General features: G+C 55.3%; 2 protein-coding genes across 3 annotated transcripts in view; both read right to left on the bottom strand.

Annotated features, from left to right (window-relative positions):
- WFS1 (wolframin ER transmembrane glycoprotein) overlaps window positions 1-14,921 on the bottom strand; it is a 34,816-nt gene extending 19,895 nt beyond the window's left edge. Inside the window, exons 1-2 of one of the 2 annotated variants that reach the window (XM_050792096.1) lie at window positions 14,757-14,921; window positions 7,628-7,864 (exon numbers count right to left, since the gene is read on the bottom strand). In XM_050792096.1, the coding sequence (XP_050648053.1) occupies window positions 7,628-7,859 (232 nt within the window). In that variant the 5' untranslated portion in view covers window positions 7,860-7,864; window positions 14,757-14,921. The remainder of the gene's footprint in view (window positions 1-7,627; window positions 7,865-14,756) is intronic. The other variant, XM_050792097.1, reaches the window with a different exon arrangement.
- MRFAP1 (Morf4 family associated protein 1) overlaps window positions 1-22,689 on the bottom strand; it is a 572,854-nt gene that overhangs the window by 356,191 nt on the left and 193,974 nt on the right. The gene's annotated exons all lie outside the window — the stretch shown is intronic.

Here is a 22,689-nt window from a genome sequence, read left to right as displayed (position 1 = left end):
TTCACAAGCCATATTATTCTTCCCTTTAAAAAAAAAATCAAAACATGGAAGGTCCAAGCCTGTGTGGTGGTCTAAAAAGATTCTTCCAGTCCGTAATTAATTTTTCACAGAAGTTATTCACAGCCTGACATTTCTTTTTTTTTTTTTTTTGAGATACAGTCTCGCTGTGTCACCCAGGCGGGAGTGCAGTGGCGCAATCTCGGCTCACCGCAAGCTCTGCCTTCGGGTTCACGCCATTCTCCTGCCTCAGCCTCCCGCGTAGCTGGGACTACAGGCGCCTATCACCACGCCCGGCTACTTTCTTGTATTTTTAGTAGAGACGGGGTTTCACCATGTTAGCCAGGATGCTCTCAATCTCCTGACCTCGTGATCCACCCGCCTCGGCCTCCCAAAGTGCTGGGATTACAGGCGTGAGCCACCGCGCCCGGCCAATAGCTTTCAAGACATCTTCCCAATATATAGAATCTTTTTTTTTTTTTTTTTTTTGAGACGCAGTCTCACTCTCATCGCCCAGGCTGTAGTGCAGTGTTGTGATGTTGGCTCACTGCAACCTCTGCCTCTCGAGTTCAAGCGATTCTTCTGCCTCAGCCTCCTGAGTAGCTGGGAAAACAGGCGGCCGCCACCGCGCCCGGCTAAGTTTTTTGTATTTTAGTAGAGACGGGGTTTCACCATGTTGGCCAGCTGGTCTCGAACTACTGATCTCAGATGATCCGCCTGCCTCAGCCTCCCAAAGTGCTGGGATTACAGGTGCGAGCCACTGTGCCCGGCCCAGAATCTTAATGAGATGGACAGACACCCTCTTCATTATTCCAGTTTCCGTATGGCAGTGGTGGGCTTGTCCTGAAGACCAATTAGCTTAGTCCATGAAGCAGGAGCCTTCATGGGCTCAAAGGCAAATCCCAGCATGCTCACTGCTCATGCCAGAAAGATCACCCCCAGAAGCTGGCTGCATCAGTGTGGACCACCTAGGCCCATGAAACACACGTTTTTCTGTGTGCTCGACCTCCGTTCCTTGCTTTTTCTGATGACTGCATCTTGATGCCCCTTTTGGGGAACCCCCCCACTCTCATGGTCTGGGTGGCACTGCCCTGTCCCCTGTGCTGCACAGAAGGCCTGCACCCCCACCTGGCCAATCAGAGTTGCCAGGTCATCTCCCTGACTACAGCACCTGGTTCAGCGATGGACACAGCCTAGCAGGGTTTGTGCTAGAACTGCTGGGAAATGGGCTTTCACCTTCTGCTGATCTTGGCACGTGGATGCCAGCTTGAACTGTGGAAGGTCACCCTGTGGGCAGAGCCCCTGAGAGAGAGGCAGCACAGGAAAGCAGAGTGGAATGGGGGCAGGGCGAGTACTTCCTGATGACATCACCTGAGCCCCCAGATCCAGTCATGCCTGAAGCAAACTACTCTAGGCTCTACAGATCCATGGACTCATCAATCCCTTGCTCCTCTACTTTTTTGGCTTGTGTCAACTTACATTGAGATTTTGTCACTTGAAACTAAAAGGGTCCTGAATCTAATTCATTCTTTGAAAGTCTGCCTATTAATCACAAAACAGCAGTGTGATCAGAGCTGGATACCATGGGCAGGTCTCCTTCCCTCTGTGAGGTTCCATGGAGAACACCCTTCACCTTTTTAATTATTTGTCATGCACAGGCCATATGGATTTGAGAGATTCATGGATGCCACGCGGAATCAGTCAATGACCCTCACTTTCTTAGGCACTATCTAGGGCCTCCTCCAGGATGCGCCCCTTCCCAGCACAGCCCACTGCCATTTCTTGCTGGAACCTGGGTCATCATCCATCGTCTATCACAGGTTCCGCCAGCCTTCGTGGATGCCATCTATGTCCATGGGTCTCACCCATCTTGCCCCCAGCTTCCACTACGGCGCTGGACAGTACACAGTGAGCAGATGTGGGGAGGAACAACGGGGATCCCAGGAGGGAGCCACTGCAAACAGGGCCTGCAGCTGCCCTCTCTCCTCCCCAGATCCTAGCATAGTCCAGGACACAGCACCTGCCTGGCTGAGCAGCTGAACTGCCAAGCTCAACTCCCTGACTTAAACAGATATTCTGCAGAAACAGAAAAGGATGGAGAGAAGGCTTCTTCCCAAACACAGAACATCAAATCCACCCAAGGGGCAGTGGCTGGGGCCTCTCTCCCCAAACAGCTGGCTCCAAACGTGCACAGAATTCTCCCAGAGTGGGCTGGGAGTAGGGCAGCTGGCTTCCACTTTCACATTACTGATGCCTCCAGACATGCTTCTATAGTGTTTAAAAAATTTTGGATGTATGTCAAACGCTCTTAAGAGTACGATCTTAGGCATGTAGTAAATAAATACAATGTAACCCTCCCATCTCTAAGGGTGCTGCTGCCCTCTCCCTGCCTCACTGGTCCTGGGCAAGCCCTTGACCTCCACGATCTCTCTGCTCCTCTCGTGACGACCACAACAAGGGGCTGTGCCAAAGGGAAAGGTGGAAAGAAAAGAGGATGTGCTGTGTGCTGTCATCATCCCTGTGCCAGAGACAGGGCACAGGGTGGTGGCCTCGCACTACCGGGGCATCCCCCACATGGGGAAGTTGAGGTCACCCTGCACCACAGGCATCCCGTCAGCCTCTGGGACACTGACCATGGTTCGCGTGAATGAACAGGCTGAATGGTCCTCAGCCCTCTCTTCCCAGGGCTGGCCGAGCTCTGAGGTGGGAACAGGGCAGACAGTGCCCTGGAGGCCCTGGCAGGGAGGGCACCCTTCTAACAGGCCCTGCCCAGGGGCGTTGGACTGGGCCCCCATCACTGACCCAGTGGACCTTTCCTGAGCAATAGCCAAACGCCAGTCTGGGGTGCCAGGAGCCGAGGGCACCAAACTGAGAGGCAGGACTCCTGAGCTCACCACAGCCCGCCCTGGGCCAGGCGAGAACGAGCACGTCCACCCATGAGGGTTGGGGCTGGGTACACAACTGTAGACTTCACTCGAGGCGGGAGGCTTCCTGGAGGTGATGTCCGAGGCTTGGAGCACAAGTAAGACAGACACGCTGCCAAGTTCCCAGAAGACTGAGCCTCCCCAGATCCTGCGGCCAGTCCTCGCAGTGTGGTGTGGGGGCTCAGCAGGAACACAGCAATCAGATGGGCCAGGTCAGCATACAGAACAGACATGACAGCTGCTTCCTAAATAATCAAGGGCAGGTGCCCCAGCAGCCGGCACAGCCCTGAGCAGCACCTCCTGCTGTGCCTGTCCCCACGGCAGCGGGGGCTCCGCGCACTCCACATCTGCGTCAGAGCCCCAGCCCCTCCTGGGCCCCGATCTAAGACTAAGCTCGCACCCCGCTGGGAAACCCCCAGGACCCTACCTCCTGCTGTGCCACCACCGTCCACCTGGCAGCCCCAGCCAGAAACCTAGAGGCCACCCTGGCTTTCTCCCCTCCCTGTCTACCTGTCCCTCAGCCTTCCTGTGGCCTGGTTACTCCTCTCTCTGCTCCACCTCCTGGCTGGCCTTTAATGTAAACAATCCATCTGACAGCTGAGGCCCACTCACAACAATCCCCTCTCCCTTCCCTGACCCTCGGGGCCCTGCTTGGCCTGGCTGACCTCTTGACACCATGGCCAATTCCTCATGGGTCTTGGGTGCCCTCTGCTGGGCTCCCTCTCTGCCCAGGGTGCCCTCAGTGTAGGAGCTGGGGTGCCTGCTTTCCCCACGCCCGAAGGCCCTTCTTCGTCCCTCACTCAGTGGCTCTGGCTGGCAGTGCAGCCTCGGTCAGCATTGGTGGGTGCTTCCCGGTGGGGTGCACCTCCTCCCCAGGGCTCCTGCTCCTGTCCATATCTGTGTCCCTGTGGCTGCCAAAGCAATCCCCCTATCCCCCATGGTTGGAAGGCCTGGCAGATTCAGCAGGCATGTGGGCTGGCCGCCCACTGGGGTCAACAGAAAGGGCATATGACTGCCCCAGAGTCTCATAGTGAGCTGCGCCACCTCATAGGAGGGTGGGCCCCCGGTCAAGGTGGTGGCAGCACTGCTGTAGAGACTTGTAGAGACAAGACTGCTGCTCGGAGACGGAGTGGCAGGTACGGCTTGGAGAGCTCCCGCATCTCGCCTCCTTCCTCCCCCACCAACCCCGGGCCGTGTCCTACCAGTCGACCTGTGAATGACCAAGGCAGCAAGAGAGCTAAGGGCCGCACAGTGGGAAGGGGTGGGGCCTTGGCTGGTGCCCAGGAGGCCTGAGTGCCCACCAGAGCCACATGCTTAGCACACACTTAGCACAGGCTAAGCGCATGACAGCCACAGCACGCCCAGCCTGAAGCTTTCCTCCCTCCCACCTGCACCAGGCCAGTCCCTCTGTGTGGCTGAGCCTGCCCTTTAGCCCCAGGGCTAAACAGAACAGGCCCAGAACAGACTCTGCCAGGGCGCGGACTCTGCCAGGGCGCGGACTCGCACAGCAGTGTCATGGTGGCTGAGTGGCTTGGTGTCAACTCTAGGTCTCTGTGCCTGCTGGATCGCCTAGGACCAGGTGTGACCAGCCCAGCTTTATTCTCTTGTTGAGCAGAACAACAGGTTCCCCCAGGGCTGAAGACAACACTGGGGTGATCACAGGACTCACCACAGCTACCTGTGAAGAAACGGCCCCCCGCCCAACAGCTCTGGGGCAGCCATGGATAGGCAGGTGCTGGCCGTGGCCCACTGGCACATCACTTGGGCTGCTGTCAAAAATCAGAACAGACACCACTTCTCAGCACACGGGCATCCACACTCCACACAGGACAGTTTCCCCTCTCAGGGCTGCCATGAGGAGTCACGCCCTGGCACAGGGACACCCAAGAGCCCCACAGCTCCCTGCGGTCTCCTTTCTAGCCTGAGTCGCTGTTTGTCTTTACCTGTCTGGGCCCGGGAGCCCCTGAGTTTCTAAGCCCTGACCCATTGGCAGTGGTTCCCCAGGTGGCAAGTGACTTGCCAAGGCCACAGGGCCAGGATGGGACGGAAGTGTGGGGCTCCAGCCCAGGGAAGTTTCTGAAGCAGCCCCGCCCCAACCTTGCTGAATGGAGGGCTGAGAAGGGGGTCAGTTCCTCAGGGAGGCAGCCAGAGAAGGGCGACCCCAAGGCTGCTCTTCTCCTGTTTCCCAAGTGTACAGGACAAGGAACAGCTCAGATGGGCCTCCGATGGTGCCTCCTCCAGGCAGTCTTCCTGATGCCCTAAAGAGTGACCAGGCTCTCCTGGAGGGCCCCTAGGGGACTGCAATGTGGGCTGTCCCCCGCGCTGCGCTTAGCCCCCAGAATGTAGTTCCTTGTTCACTCCTGTCTCCCATATTGCTCAGGGCTCCTGGAGGGCAGGCCTGAGCCTTCACTCCTGTCACCAGGGCCTGGCCAGGCACTGGTCTAGGGACAGGCCAACCTGCTCTGTGCACTTCTGAGCCTGTGACATGGGGATCCCTGGGCACAGCTGACCTGAGGTCCATAGTGAGCACAGGCTCCAGGGTATGTTCAAATCTCCCCTCCACCCTTCACCAGCCACAGGACGCCAGGTCATCTGCTTAAGCCCTCTATCCTTCGGTTTCCCATCTGAAAAATGGGGCAGCAGCAGAGCCTGCCCCCCAAGGCTGGTAAAGAAGCAAGTGGGCTAATGCCCTAAAAAGATGCCTGGCTCAGGGAGTTTCAGTTAAATAGCCACTCTTGTTGTCACCTGTTGGTATGTTAACTGATGCTCACCCATCTATGTTGGCTGGACGGGGGAGCCAAATAACAGACTCTCGCAGCAGCTGCTACTGGCAGGGACGCTGGGCCCTGCCCTCCCTGTGGCCATTGGGCACGCAGGGCCAGGCCTGCTGTGGCCACATCAGTGACCAGTGACTGGGAGACGGGACGCCCACTGCCCCCAGCTGCAGGTCCAGTGTTGGGGTCTGGGCTCTCAGGCAGCGCCCAGGGCTTGCTCTTCACCACCCCCACACTGGAGACAGAAGCCAAACAAACCACAGCTGCTTCCTGACTCTTCTTATCTGAAACACACACAGTCTTGGACTCTGTCCCTTGCAGGCTGTTCTCATTACCCAGATTGAAACCAAGCTTCCCAGCCCTGGTCTCTGTTCCCCCGAAGCCGTGAGGCTAGGCCCAAATCCCGGGGTCAGGCCCTTGTCCACCCAGAGGCCTCCAAAACAAAGCGGAGGAGCACGGTGATCTTTTAAGGAGATGCAAAGACAAACAGGACCCAGGGCTGTGGTGAGATTCTGAGGGCGCGTCCAGTAAGAGCGGTACATGGGAGTCTCAGTGCACTGCGACCAGAGCAGGGAGGCCCCACGGCCCTGCCAGTGAGGTGACTAGAACAAGAAGGAAACCTGGGCCACTCGAGCGCCTCGTCTCTCACCCGCTGGGTCACTTGGCAAGTCACCTAGACTTAGTGCCTGAGTTTCCCCTCTCAGGACGGCCATGAGGAGTCCCGCTCTGGCACATGGACAAGGCTGGTGTACACAGCAGGAACTCACCATGGATCTGGGGCTTCTGCATGGGCAGGAGGGGCAGTGATGGGCCAGGACTGAGCCCCCTGGCAGCGGCCTCTCTAGCAAAAGTGGAGGCTGACTGAGGCCTGAGTGAGCTGGAGAAGGTGCCCAGGGGCCGGACTCCTCTGGCTTACACCCACCACCCTCACACCGCCACCTGGGAACCAACAAGCCTGTCAGCTCTGCCTGTGAACATCAAGGGCCTCAGCTCTGCTCTGAACACCCAGGGCCTCAGTCAGCTCTGCCTGTGAACACCCAGGGCCTCGGTCAGCTCTGCCTGTGAACACCCAGGGCCTCAGTCAGCTCTGCCTGTGAACACCCAGGACCTCAGTCAGCTCTGCTCTGAACACCCAGGGCCTCAGTCAGCTCTGCCTGTGAACACCCAGGGCCTCAGTCAGCTCTGCCTGTGAACACCCAGGACCTCAGTCAGCTCTGCTCTGAACACCCAGGGCCTCAGTCAGCTCTGCCTGTGAACACCCAGGACCTCAGTCAGCTCTGCTCTGAACACCCAGGGCCTCAGTCAGCTCTGCCTGTGAACACCCAGGGCCTCAGTCAGCTCTGCCTGTGAACACCCAGGGCCTCAGTCAGCTCTGCCTGTGAACACCCAGGGCCTCAGTCAGCTCTGCCTGTGAACACCAAGGGCCTTATCTCTGCTTGTGAACACCCAGGGCCCTAGCATCCCGCCTCAGGATGGAGGTGAAGGATGCCCGTCCCTTACAAGTCTCCCTCAGGGAGAGGAGAAACTCAGCACCAAGGGCTTCGCCCGCATGTGGCCTCACTCCCGACAGTGTGGCTGTCACCTCTGGCCTGCCACTCTAGTTGGTTACAGAGGGCCCGTGAATTTACTCCACACGTTTGGACGCTGTTGCAAACGGAAGCTGTGAAGTGCTGCAGAGGTCCTGGGAAGAGAAGGACTGCAGAGGGGTGGGGGCACCAGCACCACCTCGAGTGGGTGCCACAGAGGTGACAGGTGCAAGGCTCGAGGACGTGGGTGGCCCCAGCGGACGGATGCCTGTGCACAGCATGGGAGCTGCACAATGCTGAATTGCAGGGGACCTGGAGGGGGGACCTTCCAGGGGTGGCTGGACCCCGTTCCCACCCAGCTATCCCTGAACAGCCCCAGCCTGGGCTTCCCGGCCTGCCCCCTTACCGGTGCCGTCTGCTCTCTCCCGGCTCCTGGTGTGCTGGGCGTGGGGCTCAGCGGGGGCTGCTGCATCTCTAACACCAGGGCCAGGGCCAGCCTGGGGTCCGGGGGCTCGGGGCCTTTCGCTCCTCTCCTGCTCCAACGAGGCTGTGGCATTGAGTCGGGAACGCGCCTGGGGCTGCGGTGCTGGTGGGGGCTGTGGGCAGGAGGGGCCCAGCGGAGCAGTGTCGGAGTCCATCCTGCCTGAAGAAAAGTCAGGGTCAGGCCCACCCAGCACCGGCAGAGCCCGCTCGGGCACTTAGTGTCTGCTGGAGATGGAAAAGCAGAGGGAGGCAGGCGGGAGCTGCCAGACACTCCATACAGGATCTCGTGAACACTCAGCACAGCCCCCATGGGCCAGCCCTGCTTCCAGGGAGGAAACCGCGGGAGGACACTCACCCATGTGACTCTACAGATGGCACGGCACTTACAATCCCAGACCAGCAAGTGCCGAGGCCCGGAGTCCTTGCCTCACTGGGCATGAGCCACACAACCCTGACCTTCCCTCATTCAAGAAATGGGGATGACGATAGCAACACCCAGACACCACCCATGTGGAGCCCGGCTGCAGGGGGCTGAATTGGGCCCCACATCATGTGTCCACCAATGTCTGTGAACATGCACTTATTTGGAAAAACAGGTCTCTGAAGACGTACTTAAGGATCTCAAAATGAGATCAGCCTGGAGTAGGGAAGCCCTGGCTCCAATAGTTGATGGCCTATAGGAAGAGGAGGGTAACAGAGCCATGTGGAGATGGGTGACAGTGGGCAAGGAGCAGGAGGACCACTGGCCACTGCCAGAAGCTGGACAGAGGCGAGGAACTGAGCCTCCCTCAGAGCCTCCGGGAGGGACCCACCCTGCTCACACTTTGACTTCAGACTTCTGCCTCCAGAACCATCACAGAACAAACCTCTGTTGTTTTAAGCCACCAAGTTTGCAGTAGTTTCTTACGGAAGCCCTAGGAAACTACGACGCTGGTACTGAGTAAAGTTAAGTAAATATGAGAGGGGAAGGGAGCTGGGGAGGGGAGAAGAGGGCAGGGGAGAGAAGAGGGGGAGCCAAGCTGGTGGAGCCGGGATTCATACCCAGCTCTGCCGCTCCACAGCCCCCACCCCAGGCCCAAGCCATGGCACCGAAGTCACAGGACTGATGCCCCAGAAATCAACACACGTAGTAAAAAGCAAACTAGGCAAACAGTGCGGTGGGGGCATCAGAAGAGACTAGAGTGCACAGAGATCCTGTGACCCGTGTCACGCCGGAGCAAGGGCTTTATTTTATTCAACAGAGGCCCTCACACGCTGCTTAGCAACATGGAAAAACACCACCATCCCTGTAATGAAGGACAACCACTGGCCACAGACACAGAGCTGAAAGCGTTGCAGGATCCTGAGCCCCGGGACCCGGATGGGGCCCTGGGTGAGAGGCGTTAGGGGTGGGATGCAAACCCCTGACGCTGTTGGACCTTGTACCTGCCGTGTGAGGCAGTGGAAACTCTTCCTCAGATTCCCAAATGACCCTCCCAAGCTCAGGGCCACAGCCATCCTCTGAGGGGCAGAGCAGGGAGAGGCTGGTAAGCAGAGAATCTTGCTCCCAGCCCCAAGCTGCCGCCGCGCTGTGCTCCTGGTTCTGTGCCCACCAGCTGTGTGGTCCTGAGCAGCCCACATCCCTCCCTGCACCTCAGCCTCCTCATCTGAAAATGGGGACAGAGCAACTGTGAGGACCAGTGAGACCAGTCACCATGGGTGGCACGAGGGAGTCCCCCGGCCACCTCTGAACACCCAGTGCTTGGCACGGAGCCGGGTTCCAGGAGGTGCCCAGAGGTCACTTTTGGGGGCAGCCATGACTGGAAGAGTCAGGAGTGGCCCCAGGCTCCCATACACAACAATTTCTGCTCCATTCCCAGCTGCAAATGGGTCCTAAAGATCAGATCCGTGCCGCTCAAGAACTCTGCATATTTCAGTCCACACGGTCCTCCCTTACAGGGACTGAGCCCTCAGCTTAAAACATCCCCCAGGTGCAAACCATGCATGGTCAAGCTTGGGAGCCTGCTCTATCCTGTTTCCAAGTTCCAAGCTCCCGGGAACTGGCACCTTCCACAAAAGCAGTCATTTAACTGCACGTGCAGACCTAAGTGCCCCCTTAGTCAGCTGTGGCAGAGAAATACAGGATTGCAAGTGGAACCCACACGCTGTGGACAAACAGAACCACGGTCCTGCAGGCCACCGGACCACCTGAGAGGGTGAAAAGTCAGGTCTTCAAATGACACATGGCCATGTCTACCTTCTCTCCCATGGTTCCCACTGCCCCCAAGTCAGGTGCCACTTTCTCAGAGAGGGAGGGCACCTTTACTGAAGGCTGACCTACGCCAGGGCATCTCTGCCATTAAGACCAATGGCTCTGTTCTCGGTACTTGTCTTTTCTCATGAGTTCCTCGCATGGACCTGGAAGGTAGATCCTATTGTCATCCCAGAGTTATAGATGGGGAAATGTTTTATCTTTCAACCTCACCCCACTTCAGACAGGAACCCAGGTGCAGGGAGCGGAGGGACCTGCTCAAGGTCAAACAGCTGCAGGTACCAGAGCTGAAAATCAAATCCAGACCTGCCCAATTCTAACGCTTCTGCAAGCTCATTTCTGAAAACGATGACTCTGAAATCCGACCGCCACTGCATCCTCTCTCCCTGGGCCCAATCACCGCAAAACGCTGGCTACCCTTCAACATCAGCGCACAAACACTGACCTCCACACTTCCCTCTCCCCAGGGCCCTCTTCCTGGAGTGCCTTCCCACCCTCCCCCAGCCTAGACCCTAAGCACCCTTCAAGTCAAGAGCTCCAGCGACACCTCCTTTGTGGGAGCTTCCAAGCTATGTCTCTTCTGAGTCCTTGTCTTCCTCACCTGCTCAGGTAAACATACAGCACTCAGGTGATCACCTCTCCATCAGAGCCCTCCCTCTGCTAGAAGTTACAGCCGGAAGCAACACGGCCTGGGGTCGGTTACCCTTACTAGGGGCCACAGGACCTCACTGTGTCTGTTTCTCTACATGTAAAACGGGGATAGCACCTCCCACATAGGGGTGCTATGGGGATGATGCGTATGATGGAAGAGAAAGCAAACTATTGGGCATTTAAAAAAACCCTAAGCCATTACACCCAGGTGCTAAACAAAGGCACGTTCAGTTGGAAAACACTTCGTAAAAGGAATTTCAGGAAAACAGATTCTAGCTGGCCTATGTACCATGTCACACTGCAGTTAAAAAAAAAAACAGTTTAAAGTAAAATCTCTGGTTAGCAAGAATGGATGAATACAGGGGGATTAATTTTCAGGTTCCCTGAGGGTCGGCCAAGTCTGGTTTGGATCAAAGGGCTTGTTATTTCAAAACCAGCAAACCCGATCATGGTTGGTCCCAGGGACAATGAAGATCAGAAACGATCTCCTGGTGGAAGGACCTGCTGTCTGGTCCCTCCCTGAGTTTTCCTGAGTGTGGCAGCCACTGTGAGCCCTGAGGGCAGGGGCTGCGGCTTATCCGCTCAGAAGACCTGCTGCCTTGCCTGGCCTATGTTAAGCACTTAATGTATGTGGGCAGAAGCCTGAAGTAGCCTGGCCTAGGGCAGGAGCACCATCCAGGCAATAATGCTGTGGGACCTTAGCAAGTCCCTCCCCCAGATCCCAGCATCCAGGCGTCCCCAGCTACATCTACTCTGTACCCCCAGATCCCTACCTGCACGGTGGGGTGCTCAGCCTCAACTCCCCACTGGTGACCACAGCAATGGCTTAGAAGCCGTCACTGTGTAAGATCCACAAAAGCAAAGTTGCTAGCATTCTTTCCCCATGAGCACTGAGGTGTATTTTTATCCCATCCAAACATAAGGAGTTCAGCGGAGAGGCCGCCACCCGGAGAGGGCTGCAGGGATCATGCATCCACTCAGACCCACAGCAGAATGACCACATGTGGCCTTCTGCCCTAAAGGCTCTGGCCCTCACCCAGGCCGCCCCCATTCTGTTCTCTCTGCGGGGGCAACCCCACCTCCCAAGCCAGCGCCTCAGAAACAGCCCCCGTGGGAAGCCGAGGTGATATTCACGCTCTCTCTGATCAGTGCTTCTGCCTCCAGGGGAGCCACTGGAGATGCCCTCGGGGGTCACACACAATGTCTGTCACGTGGCACTTTCAGCACTGTCCAGAAAGGGGCTGGTTATAAAATCTACACTCCTCCATACGGTGCAATGCTGTGCTGTGCAGCTTGTAAATGTGACCTCGTACATGAACATTTCGAGACAAGGAAAAGGTCGGCATAACACTGTTAAGGCAGGATTTAAAGCATTAGCCAGAGAAGATATTAGCAAGAGTCTGTTTCGGATGAAAACAAAATGTATCTGCAAAAAAAATGGAAGAAAATGCCCCCTAAAAAAGATACTTGCTGTCTCTGGGTAAAGATTATGCGTGGTTTCATTTTATTCTTCTTTTAAACATATTTCCCTAGTTTTCTATAATGAGTGTGTAATGTTTTTGAAATTAAAGCAAATGTTCTTTTAAAACCCATCTGTGACCAAGCCCTAAGGGAGCAGGCCCAGGAGGTCCCGGCCCTGGGAGGTCTGCTCTGGCATGGCCTGACCCAGCCCCCTGGCACAGTGCTGCTCCTCAAGACAAGGGCACAAAGCCCTTGATGGATCCCAGGTACCTATTTTTGCTCAGAGTATTAAGGGCCAAACCAAGGAACATTCCAGCTCTATCCAATGTGGCACACTGACAGAACACAGAGGGATTTGAATTGGGACTGCCCCAAGCAGCAATCATGACAGCCATAGTGGCCAAGCCCCCACCACACACCTGGCACTGGCTCCAGGCCTGGCCTGGATGGGCAGCAGGTGTGGACTAAGGGTAGGTCCATCTTGTGCCAGGCACTGTGCTGGGCCCCCCTGACCTAGAGAAGTCTCGTCCAGGGCCAGCATTGGAACAGCTTCATCTAGATGGGAAGGGTAACACCTAAACAGATACCCACAAAGACGGCACAGAAGGGGGCCCTCACTCCACTGTGGGAAGAGGCAGGCCAGAAATCCTGCAGGAGGCCTCAGCTGAGCCTTCTGGACAAGCAGGCAGGAGCCAGGCAAAGTGGGAGGTGGCTGGGCATTCCAGCAGGGGGTGTGCCCAGGAGTGGAGGCAGCAGAGGGACAGTGAGCCGGCCTTGTGGCCAGGAACATGCAGGTGGCTGGGAAGTGACTGCTGGGGAGAGGACACAGGAGGGAGAGGCTGAGTGAGCAGCGAGGCAGGTCCCTGAGGGCCTGAAGGAATGCTGGCTCAGGAGGCGGACTTGACCCGATAGCCCAGAGGGAAGTGGCAGCTGAAGAACCAGCAGGGCTGTGTGGAGCCAGGCCTGGATTGGGACCAGGGAGGAGCCTGGGGGCCATCCAGGGAGAGGCGAGGGTCCTGAACCAGGGCAGGCATCCGAGTGAGGCTCAGGAGCCAGGAGAGACAAGAGAGAACCAACTGGGAGTGAGGAATGAGGGGCACAGGGGGTGGTCTGGTTTGCGGCTGGGGCTGGCTGGCTGCGGTGGTACCACTTCTGGAGGTAGGGCTGTGGGAGGGGAGGGGAGCATGTAGGCATAAAGCTCCTGACCTATTATGATTCTTATTGCCACCATCATGGATGGGTGTTTGGGGTCTGGCAGTGCAGACATCGCTGGGGGTTGAGACTGAGCTGGGGTCCCCTCTGTGACCAGCCCCAGAAGCCCGTCCAGCCCTGGTCTGGGATGGGCAGGGCAGGCCTGAGTCAGAGACACCCTCCATGCTCTTCCATCCTGGGAAAGAAGGTGAGATGGGGTCTCCCAGCAAACTCTTCCTGTTTCTGCGAAGGGAGGAGGACAAAGGAACAGGCAGGGAAAAGAGGCTGAATACAACGGAGCCTCCATGGGAATCACAGACCCTTCGAGACAGAAGTAAACAGGTGGGGACAGTGGCAAAGGTGGCCTCTGAGCTTCCTGTGGTCTCCCTACCCTGCTGCAGAGAATGGGCAGCCAGCACATGGGGTACCCAGGGCTCAGCTCCTTGAGTGATGGATGCTGGCAGAAGAGAAGGCCCTTTACAAACTGCAAAGCCCTGGGCCAAATGCCAGGGGTCATCGTCCAAGGTGAGGAGAGGCCGGGCTGCTTCTGGAGAGATGGGGCAGAGGCCTCACACCAGGCTCCGCCCTGATCAGCTTCGTGGTCCTGGGCTGGCACCAAACCCTGCTGAGCCTCAGCTTCCTGGGATGCCAAATGGGAACTATAACTTCTCCACCTAAGGCTACCGAGAGGGTTAAATCTGGGTGGTGGCGGGGGGTGGGGGGTTGCACAAATGCGACTTCCTTGGAATTCATAACATCAACTACTAAGTGGGTGAGAGGCCAGGGCGCCATCACATCCAAAAGGGCTGGGCAGGATTCTCCAGAAAGTTTTCGTTGATCAAATAAAAAAACTAATGATCCAGAGGGTGGAGTTCATACGAGGCAGGGTCCAGGGGCCGCCACTGAACACCCTCAACTCTCTACTGAGGGACCCGGAGAGGGAGAGGAACTGCCACGGTGCTCCTAAGTGGGCTGTGGGGATTCAGAGTGACCCCTAAGCTGCCCCGCGGGCGGGCGGGTCCCTCTGGGGGACTGAACTCCCCTTCCCCCCACAACACCTCACGGGGGTCCAGGCGCGTTCTAGCGACCGGGCGGGCACCGAGGGCGGCCGTGGGTCCCGAGACCGCGGGGGAGGGGCATGACGGGGCAACTCGGGGGCGGGGAGGATGGCGCGGGGCGCGGGGAGGAGGCCTGCTCACCGGCCGCTCCGCCTCTCGGGCCTGCTGTCCAGCCCGCGGCGGGGTTCCAGACGACAGCGCGCGGGGGCCCGGGGCGCGCCTCCCGAGTGACCCGTTCGGGCCCGGGACAGGGGTCGCCTTGCGCGTTGCAGAGCCGGCGGGATCCGCGGCCCTCCAACTTCGGGGACCTTGCCGGGACTCTGGGACCAGCCACCCATCAGCTCGGAAGGGGAAACTGAGGCTCGAAGCGGGCAGTGCCTCCGGGCTTTGCCCGCCTCCTGCGCGCCACCGCGCCAAGGCCCCAGCCCCGAAGTACTCACCGGCCCGTGAGTGGGCCGCACGCGGCTCCGCGACGCCCTGGGGTCTCTGGGCCGGCAGTAAAGTTGTTCTGGAGCAGCAGAACACAGCAAAATCGGGAGACCGACTGCCGCGGCGGAGCAAACTGCACTGGCTGCTGAAGAGCCGGCTAGCGCGGCCCTCGGCACGAGGGGGCGGGGAAGGGGCGGGGCCTTCGGCCGCCCTCCACTCCAGACGCGGTCCCCCGGATGCGGCGCCAGCTCGGCCTGCTGAGTGGTCGGTGCAACTGCCAATCACGCCACACCTCCGCCAATCAGGGCACGCCTCGCCTAGCTGCTGCCTGGCACTCCCCCTGCGCGGTTGGGCCCGAGGGGCCAGAGGGCGGGTCTGGCTCGCCCACAGCGAAAGTTTCCGAGCGGACTCGGGCCCCGGCCCCGCCACCGCCCCGGCCACAGAACGTCCAGTTGCTTAGCGAGGCCACTTGCCTTCTCCTGTAACAGGTGGTTTGGACCCGTGGAGAAGGCTCTGGCTACCTTTCATCCACCACTCCGGCCTCAGCGGCCCCAACTGCAGATTCATTACATTTGCTGTTGCAATATTAACGCACGTCTTGAGCGCCTATTCCGGCGCTGCAAGAGCGTCTAAGGGCTCCCCGAATAACAGCAGCAGAGATGGAAAAATGGGGCCTGTTTGAAACGTGTGTCTGCAGCCAAGTGCTGCTTTCAGTGCACAGAATCAAATGCAATGTAGCAAGCTTTTCACACGGTGACTGTGGGATTCCTTTAAAGAGTGTGTTAGCCCAGGGAGTGAGCAAGGCTCCGGCAGTTTGGAGACCCTCTCCTTTGGTTGCTGTCTGGGAGACGTGGTTTGGAGACGAGAGAGAGGGTCTATCCTTGAGAGGCCCTCGGGCATGTGAGAACCTGCCTGCTCTGTCTCTGGTCCCCACAGCCAACCTGAGGTACCTGTCCTAGTTATCACAGCAGAAACTGCGGCTCGAAGTGACTGCCGGCGATAGTACTTACCAACATGTTGGGAGCAGATATTCCAGATGGCTTTGGAGATGAGTTCTGAACACACTACTTTGCAGGACTTTTGTCAAAGCGGCATAGTTCATGTCAGTCACCTCATTTGATTCTCCAGCTGCCCCCACTGCCCACCCTCGATCCCCAATGTTCACCTGTGACCCTGTGAGGCTTGCAGAGGAAGGAGGAAACCTGCCGTGAGCCTCGCCTGCTCTGTCCAGGTTGGCTTAGGGGCTTTCACAACTTTCACGGGCCCCCCTGGTAACCCAAGGAGGCAGGTGGCATTGGGCCCATTTTTATTGATGTGAAAATTGAGGCTCAGACATAGTTATTTGCCCAAAGTCTTGAAGATGTCTTTCCACCTTATCATACACTAACTGTAGAAAATTTGGAGAATTACTAAAAGTAGAAAGGAGAAAAAAATCACTCAAAGATGATTACTGTTGACATTTCGAGACTGATGCACATTTAAGAAAATAATAAATATTAATGTGAACACACAATCACAGAGAGGCTGACGCACTTCACAAACCCTTTGCAGGGACTCCTTAAGCAGAGAGAAGAGGATAGATTGAAGAGTTCCTCCTGTGGAGGTCTAAGGGAAGAGAGAAAGTGCAACAAAAATCTGCAAGACAGCTTAGGGAGTCTCCATCAGAACACAGCAACATGGAACATACGCCACGGAGCTGGAGACTGAAAAAGCAACAGGCAAATTCAGAAAGAGAAGAGTGGAGGTAAGGACAAATGAGCAAACTGGAAGATAATATGGAGTAAATGCTGCATGATATAGAGGAAAAGCACTTGAAAATCATCAGTACAAAAAGCAGAAACTGGAAAGACAGTTCCAGGAGGTGTATTACGCAAAGGATAGGTACTGCAGGAAGAGCTATAGGGGAAACAGAGGTTAGCAAAGTGCCAGGAGAAAGTGTCCCTGGGAATCCCAGATGCCAAGGAAAAAGAGAGGGTATTGTAGAGTTCCAGAAAGAACAGGTCACATCTAAGGGGAGGAAAGTTGAAGTGGTTCCTAGGGGACTTTGGAGCAATGTCCAGGGACTCTGATTATAGGATCAAGGATCCTTACCGTGGCTACTACAAGATTCATCTGTCTGGACAAAAGAAAGAAAATATCCAATGTGGCAGGACAGAGAAAGGACCCCAGCCATGTCCCCTTTTAGAGGAAGATATTCAGAGTTCCCCCGTCACCGAGACAGTTCAATCACAGTAGAGATTTCAAGATAGAGCAAACGCTCAGAACAGGAAGTGGTGTTGAGCAATGACCCTTGCAAAATATACAGTATGGCTAATCCACATGTGCCTGTGATTTTGTAACTAGCAATGTCACATAAGGATTCTTAAAACATAAGCTACATGCTGCAAGAGAAAGTTGTATTAGCCTGGAACTAAAAAAAAAAAAAAAAAAAGAAGAAAATAGAATCTTATCATGGAGAAGTCAGAATATTTTAAGATCACATTTGGTTGAGGGGAGAAGGAGGAAGTAAAAGGATCTGATTTTGGTAGTGGAGAGGGGGGCTTCATTACCATTTACTTTTAATACATTAGCAGGGGAAGATTGGTTTAATTATGACTCTCAGGAATTGGAAAGTAGCAACTCACGGGAAAGAAGCAGAGTAGAACTCCTGAATTACTAGGTAGAAGTTGGGGGAGGGATGGAGGGAGAGTAAGGAAGCAAAATTAAGGGGGAAAAGTAAATACTAGCAAGAACAATAAGCTTAATGACAGTAAACATGAGATAAAATAAATAAAGCCATGGCTACCAGACTTCATAACACAGGTGAATGGGCTGAATTTCCCATCCAAAGTCTGTAAGATTGGGGCATAAACTAAAGTCCAGTTAAGCGCTATTTACAAGAAACACACCAAAAATATTGAGAAGTAGAAGCTCACAGCAGACATTTGCAAAATGGCAAATTACTATTGATAAGGAAGACTGCGTGGTGGAAAGCATTCACGGGAACAGAGTGGTATTATGTAAGGGTGCCAGGCACAATCCACAGAGATTTCATTGTCATGAATCTGAATGAGCCAGAAAATCTAGTAGCCACACACTTAAAGCAGTAACTGCTAGAAATACTAGAACTCATTAAAACACAGCTCTGGTGGGAGAAAGAGCCAGCTGTTCAATGCTGTCTCTTCTAGGACGCCTGTCCTTGTTCCACCAAGAGCTGAGCCCTGCGTGTTGCTGTTGAGTATTGAATGAATGAATGGATGGATGGATGGATGAATGAGTCACCTATGCCAGGACTTCATACAAGCTCTTTCTTGCCCACAGGACAGTGTCCAAACTCTTTAACCTGATATCCAAATATGCCCCCCACAATTCAGTCATTTGATGTCTGCCCATGATTTTCAGACTCTGCATTCAAGTTCTTGCTCCACTTCCTTCCCTACACCTATTTAAAACTTACTTCCATTTACTCAACAAACGTTTACTGACTTTTGGCCAGGCGTGGTGGCTCATGCCTGTAATCCCAGCCCTTTGGTGGGCCAAGGTTAGTGGATCACTTGAGGTCAGCAGTTTGAGACCAGCCCGGCCAACGTGGTGAAACCCCATCCCTACTAAAAATACAAAAAAAATTAGCCGGACGTCATGGCGCATGCCTGTAATCCCTGCTACACAGGAGGCTGAGGCAAGAGAATTGCTTGAACCCAAGAAGCGGAAGTAGCAATGAGCTGAGATCACACCACTGCACTGCAGCCTGGGCAACAGAGTGAGACTCCATCTCAAAAATAATAACAATAATAATCATAATAAAATAAATACAAATAAAAAAATGTTTAGTGACATCCTACCTGTTGCAGGCATTGGGCTACATGCCAAGTACTCAAAGGAAATGAAGACAGAGGCTTGGTGAGTTATCATCTGAAAGACAGCAGAGTTTGGGGGTTTACAGGCTATTGGGGTACCAGGCCCCCAACAAGATCACTTCCTGGAGCCTGTGAATGGCACCTTATTTAGAAAAGGGTTTTTGCAGGTGTGATTAAATAAGGATTTTGAGAAGGGGCCATTAGCCTGGCTGATCTCCTTGCAGGAGAGAGGCAGACAGAGATTCGGCCACACACAGAGAAGTTGATGTGGACATGGAGCAGAGAGAGATTCCAAGACGTGGGCATTGAAGATAGGAGTTCTGTGGCCACAAGTGAAGGGATGCGGGCAGTCCCTGGACTCTGGAAGAGCAGGGAACAGATTCTCCTTGATTTTTGCCCAGTGATACTGATTTCAGACTTCCAGCCTCCAGAACTGTGGCAGAATCCATTTCTGTGGTTTAAACTACTCAGTTGTGGCAATGAGTTTTTAGCCCACTGAGTTAATGAGATAAAAACAACATGGGACAGGCATGGTGGCTCACACCTATAATCCCAGCACTTTGGGAGGCCTAGGGGGGTGGATCACCTGAGATCGGGAGTTCAAGACCAGCCTGACCAACATGGTGAAACCCCATCCCTACTAAAAATACAAAATTAGCTGGACTTGTTGGCGCATGCCTGTAATCCCAACTACTGGGGAGGCTGAGGTTGCAGTGAGCCGAGATCATGCCATCACACTCTATCCTGGACAAGAGCGAAACTTCATCACAAAAAACAAACAAAAACAAACAATAACAACAAAAAAACATGTGGCGCTGGCTGGGCGTGGTGGCTCACACCTGTCATCCCAGCACTTCAGGAAGCCAAGCCCCAGGGATTGCTTGAGCCCAGAAGTTCAAGATCAGCCTAGGCCGGGCGCGGTGGCTCAAGCCTGTAATCCCAGCACTTTGGGAGGCCGAGATGGGCGGATCACGAGGTCCGGAGATCGAGACCATCCTAGCTAACACGGTGAAACCCTGTCTCTACTAAAAAAAAATACAAAAAACTAGCCTGGCGAGGTGGCGGGCGCCTGTAGTCCCAGCTACTCCAGAGGCTGAGGCAGGAGAATGGCTTGAACCCGGGAGGCGGAGCTTGCAGTGAGCCGAGATCGCGCCACTGCACTCCAGCCTGGGCGACAGAGCGAGACTCCACCTCAAAAAAAAAAAAAAAAAAAAAAAAAAAAAGATCAGCCTAGGCAACATGGCAAAAACCCATCTCCACAAGAGAATTTAAAAATCAGCCAGACGTGGTGGCATGTGCCTGTAGTCCCAGCTACTCAGGAAGCTGAAGCGAGAAGATTGCTTGAACTGGGGAGTTCGAGGCTGCAGTGAGCCAAGATTGCACCACTGCACTCCAGCCTGGGCATCAGAGTGAGACCCTGTCTCAAAAGAAAAGAAAGGAGAAGAGATAAGAAAAGAGCAGAACATGTCGGGGCATGGCGGCCACACATTGGACTTCCAGTAGAGCGCAACTGTAGGACCACCCATGTTGGCATCCCTGGGAGCCAGGCCCAGGAATCTGCACTGTGACAGGTTCCTGGCGGGGGATTGTGAGACACAGGAACATTTGAGACCCATACTATAAAGCAGGGTGGTTCATAGTGTGATGGGTCCACCAGACCAGCAACATCAGCATCCAGCATTCCTCAGTCACCTGGACGCCTGTTACAAATGCAGAATCCCGTGCCAACCATGGACCTCCTCAGTCAGAATTTGCATTTTAATAAGATGCCCTTGGGATTTGCATGCCCATTAAGGTTAGAGCCAGTGGTGGCATGTGCCTGTAGTCCTAGCTACTCAGGAGGGTTGGGCAGGAGGATTGCTTGAGCCCAGGAGTTCAAGACCACTCTGGACGATATAGTGAGACCCTGTTTCTAAATAAATGAATAAAGCAAGCTGGAGAAGCCGTGCTCCAAGTCGGAGGTGCTTAGCTCAGGCTGTGCACATAGAGCCACCTGGAGAGCTTGTCCTGCCCGGGTCAGCTGGACCAGAAGTCTGCATTCTATGGGGAGTCCTGGATAGGGGTGCAGCAGAGCAGCCACATGGGTGCCTTTGCAATTTAGCAAGGTCTGGAGCTCACTCAGGCCATGTGCCCCATCCGCTGCCTCTTTTCTGAGGCGATCCCGCCAGGCCTTGACCACGCCTAAGGTAGGAAGCTCTCTTTGCTGTTACACCCCAATGGATCTTCGTAACACGATGTGACACACAGGGTGGCCTCCCTCGCTGTCCGAGAGTCTGAGGCTATGGAAGCTCCCCAGGATCATACACCCTGCAGCTGCTGTACCATAGAGCCTCTGGGTTCCCACCCTCCTCCTTCCTTCTCCCCGACTTCCCTGCTCCTATCCCACCCTGGGCCCGCCACTCCTTCTCCCTCCTTCCCAATGTTCCCTTTATAAACCTGAGTTCCCTGCCCACTCTGCAGTCTCCTTGGAATCACAGCCCAAGTGGCTGGAGTTGTGGCTGGTGGGGGTGTCGTGGGGGGCTTGGTGCTGGTCACACGGCTCTGTGTCACCAGGGCTGGTGCCACATCAGAGGCCCACGCCTGCCAGCACCTCCACACACACCCCCGTGCACACGCCCACCTGCACACACACATACTGCGTTGTCACCGGGTAGCTCTGAGCCCTCCCATGGGTCTGAGTCGTGATGTGCTCATCTCTGAAGGCAGAGAGCGAGTGCCACTTAACAGCCCGCAGATGAGTCACCAAGTGCATTGGGAAGTTTCATTCGGGGAATTAAAAAAAAAAAAAAAAAAAAAAAAAAGCCAGGATGCAAAAGCAACTTTGAGGCAGAAGGAAAATGCCCTGTGTGGGGAGAGGCGCTGTTCCCAGACCTGCCTGTGTCCCAGTCGTGTCCCTATGTCACTGAGCAGTGCCAGGTGAGGTCCCCCACCTCCCCAAGCCCTCACCTTTGAAATGGGCCCAGCCTGCCCTGGGTGCAGGGAAGAGTGACCATGACAGCAGCCAGCATGGGACGTGGGCACAGGTCTCAGGTCCCAGGGCTGTGTCACCAGGACTGGACACTGGACACAGGACACGGCAGCAGCAGGGGCCTCATTTGCTGAGCACATCAATGTGCCCACACCACACAGCTGTCGTTTCATGCTGAGTCTCTCTTACAAATGTCAGTCATTGGCAGGAAGGGCATTCGTTCAACACCTGCTACCTGAAATGCAGAAGGGGAGCTTGCTGGATTTCACAGATGGATAAGTGTGCGGTGGCATTGCCACAGGGATTGGAGGCCGTCGGACCAAAGAGGTGACCCAGAGTGGCCACGGGCACAGCACTCAACCTCAGAGCCTCTGGTTCTTGGTCTATAGCCTGGGGACGATCCCGCCTCCCAGGTTGTTGTGTGGATTTAATGAGCCACCAGGTGTAATCGGTATTCAGGAAGGGGTGGCAATGGTCTCTGGTGTGGCTCCCTCACAGGTCTCGCTGGGTGCCATGGTGTGAGGTGGAAGGGTCTAAGGCACACAGCCCTGTACCTGTCCTGGAGGGACTTGTTATGTCTGGAAACTGGAAACCCCAGCCACTGTTATTCTGGGGAGGGGCTAGCCGGAGGAGAAGTGATGCCAGCCTACAGCTTCCTGGCAGGGGGAGAAATTGCAGCAGGTGACGGTGATCAGGGAAGGCTCCCTGGAGGAGGTGCTGGCTTTATTCTTCCCCCTACTCCCCTAAGTATTTTTGAGATAGAGTCTCACTCCATTGAGTGTAGTGGTACCATCTTGGGTCACTGCAGCCACGACTTCCCAGGCTCAGGTGCTCCTCGTTCCTCAGCCTCCAGAGTGGCTGGGACCACAGGCAAACACCACCACATCTAGCTACTTTGTGTATTTTTGTAGAGAAGGGGTTTTGCCGTGTTGCCCAGGCTGGTCTTGAACTCCTAAGCTCAAGTGGTCTTCCCATATCTCTCTGCCCCCCAAAGTGCCGGGAGTACAGGTGTGAGCCCCCACACCTAGCCGCCCCCTACGCCTTTTTAATAGACCTTATTTCTAAGAGCAGTTTGGGGTTCCCAGCAAAGCTGAGTGGAAAGTGCAGATGGTTCCCATAGACCCCACCCCTCCCCATGCA

The sequence above is a fragment of the Macaca thibetana genome, chromosome 5 (genome assembly GCF_024542745.1).
Source record: "Macaca thibetana thibetana isolate TM-01 chromosome 5, ASM2454274v1, whole genome shotgun sequence".
Taxonomy (NCBI): Eukaryota; Metazoa; Chordata; class Mammalia; order Primates; family Cercopithecidae; genus Macaca; species Macaca thibetana.
This window is presented reverse-complemented; position numbering and strand designations above follow the sequence as displayed.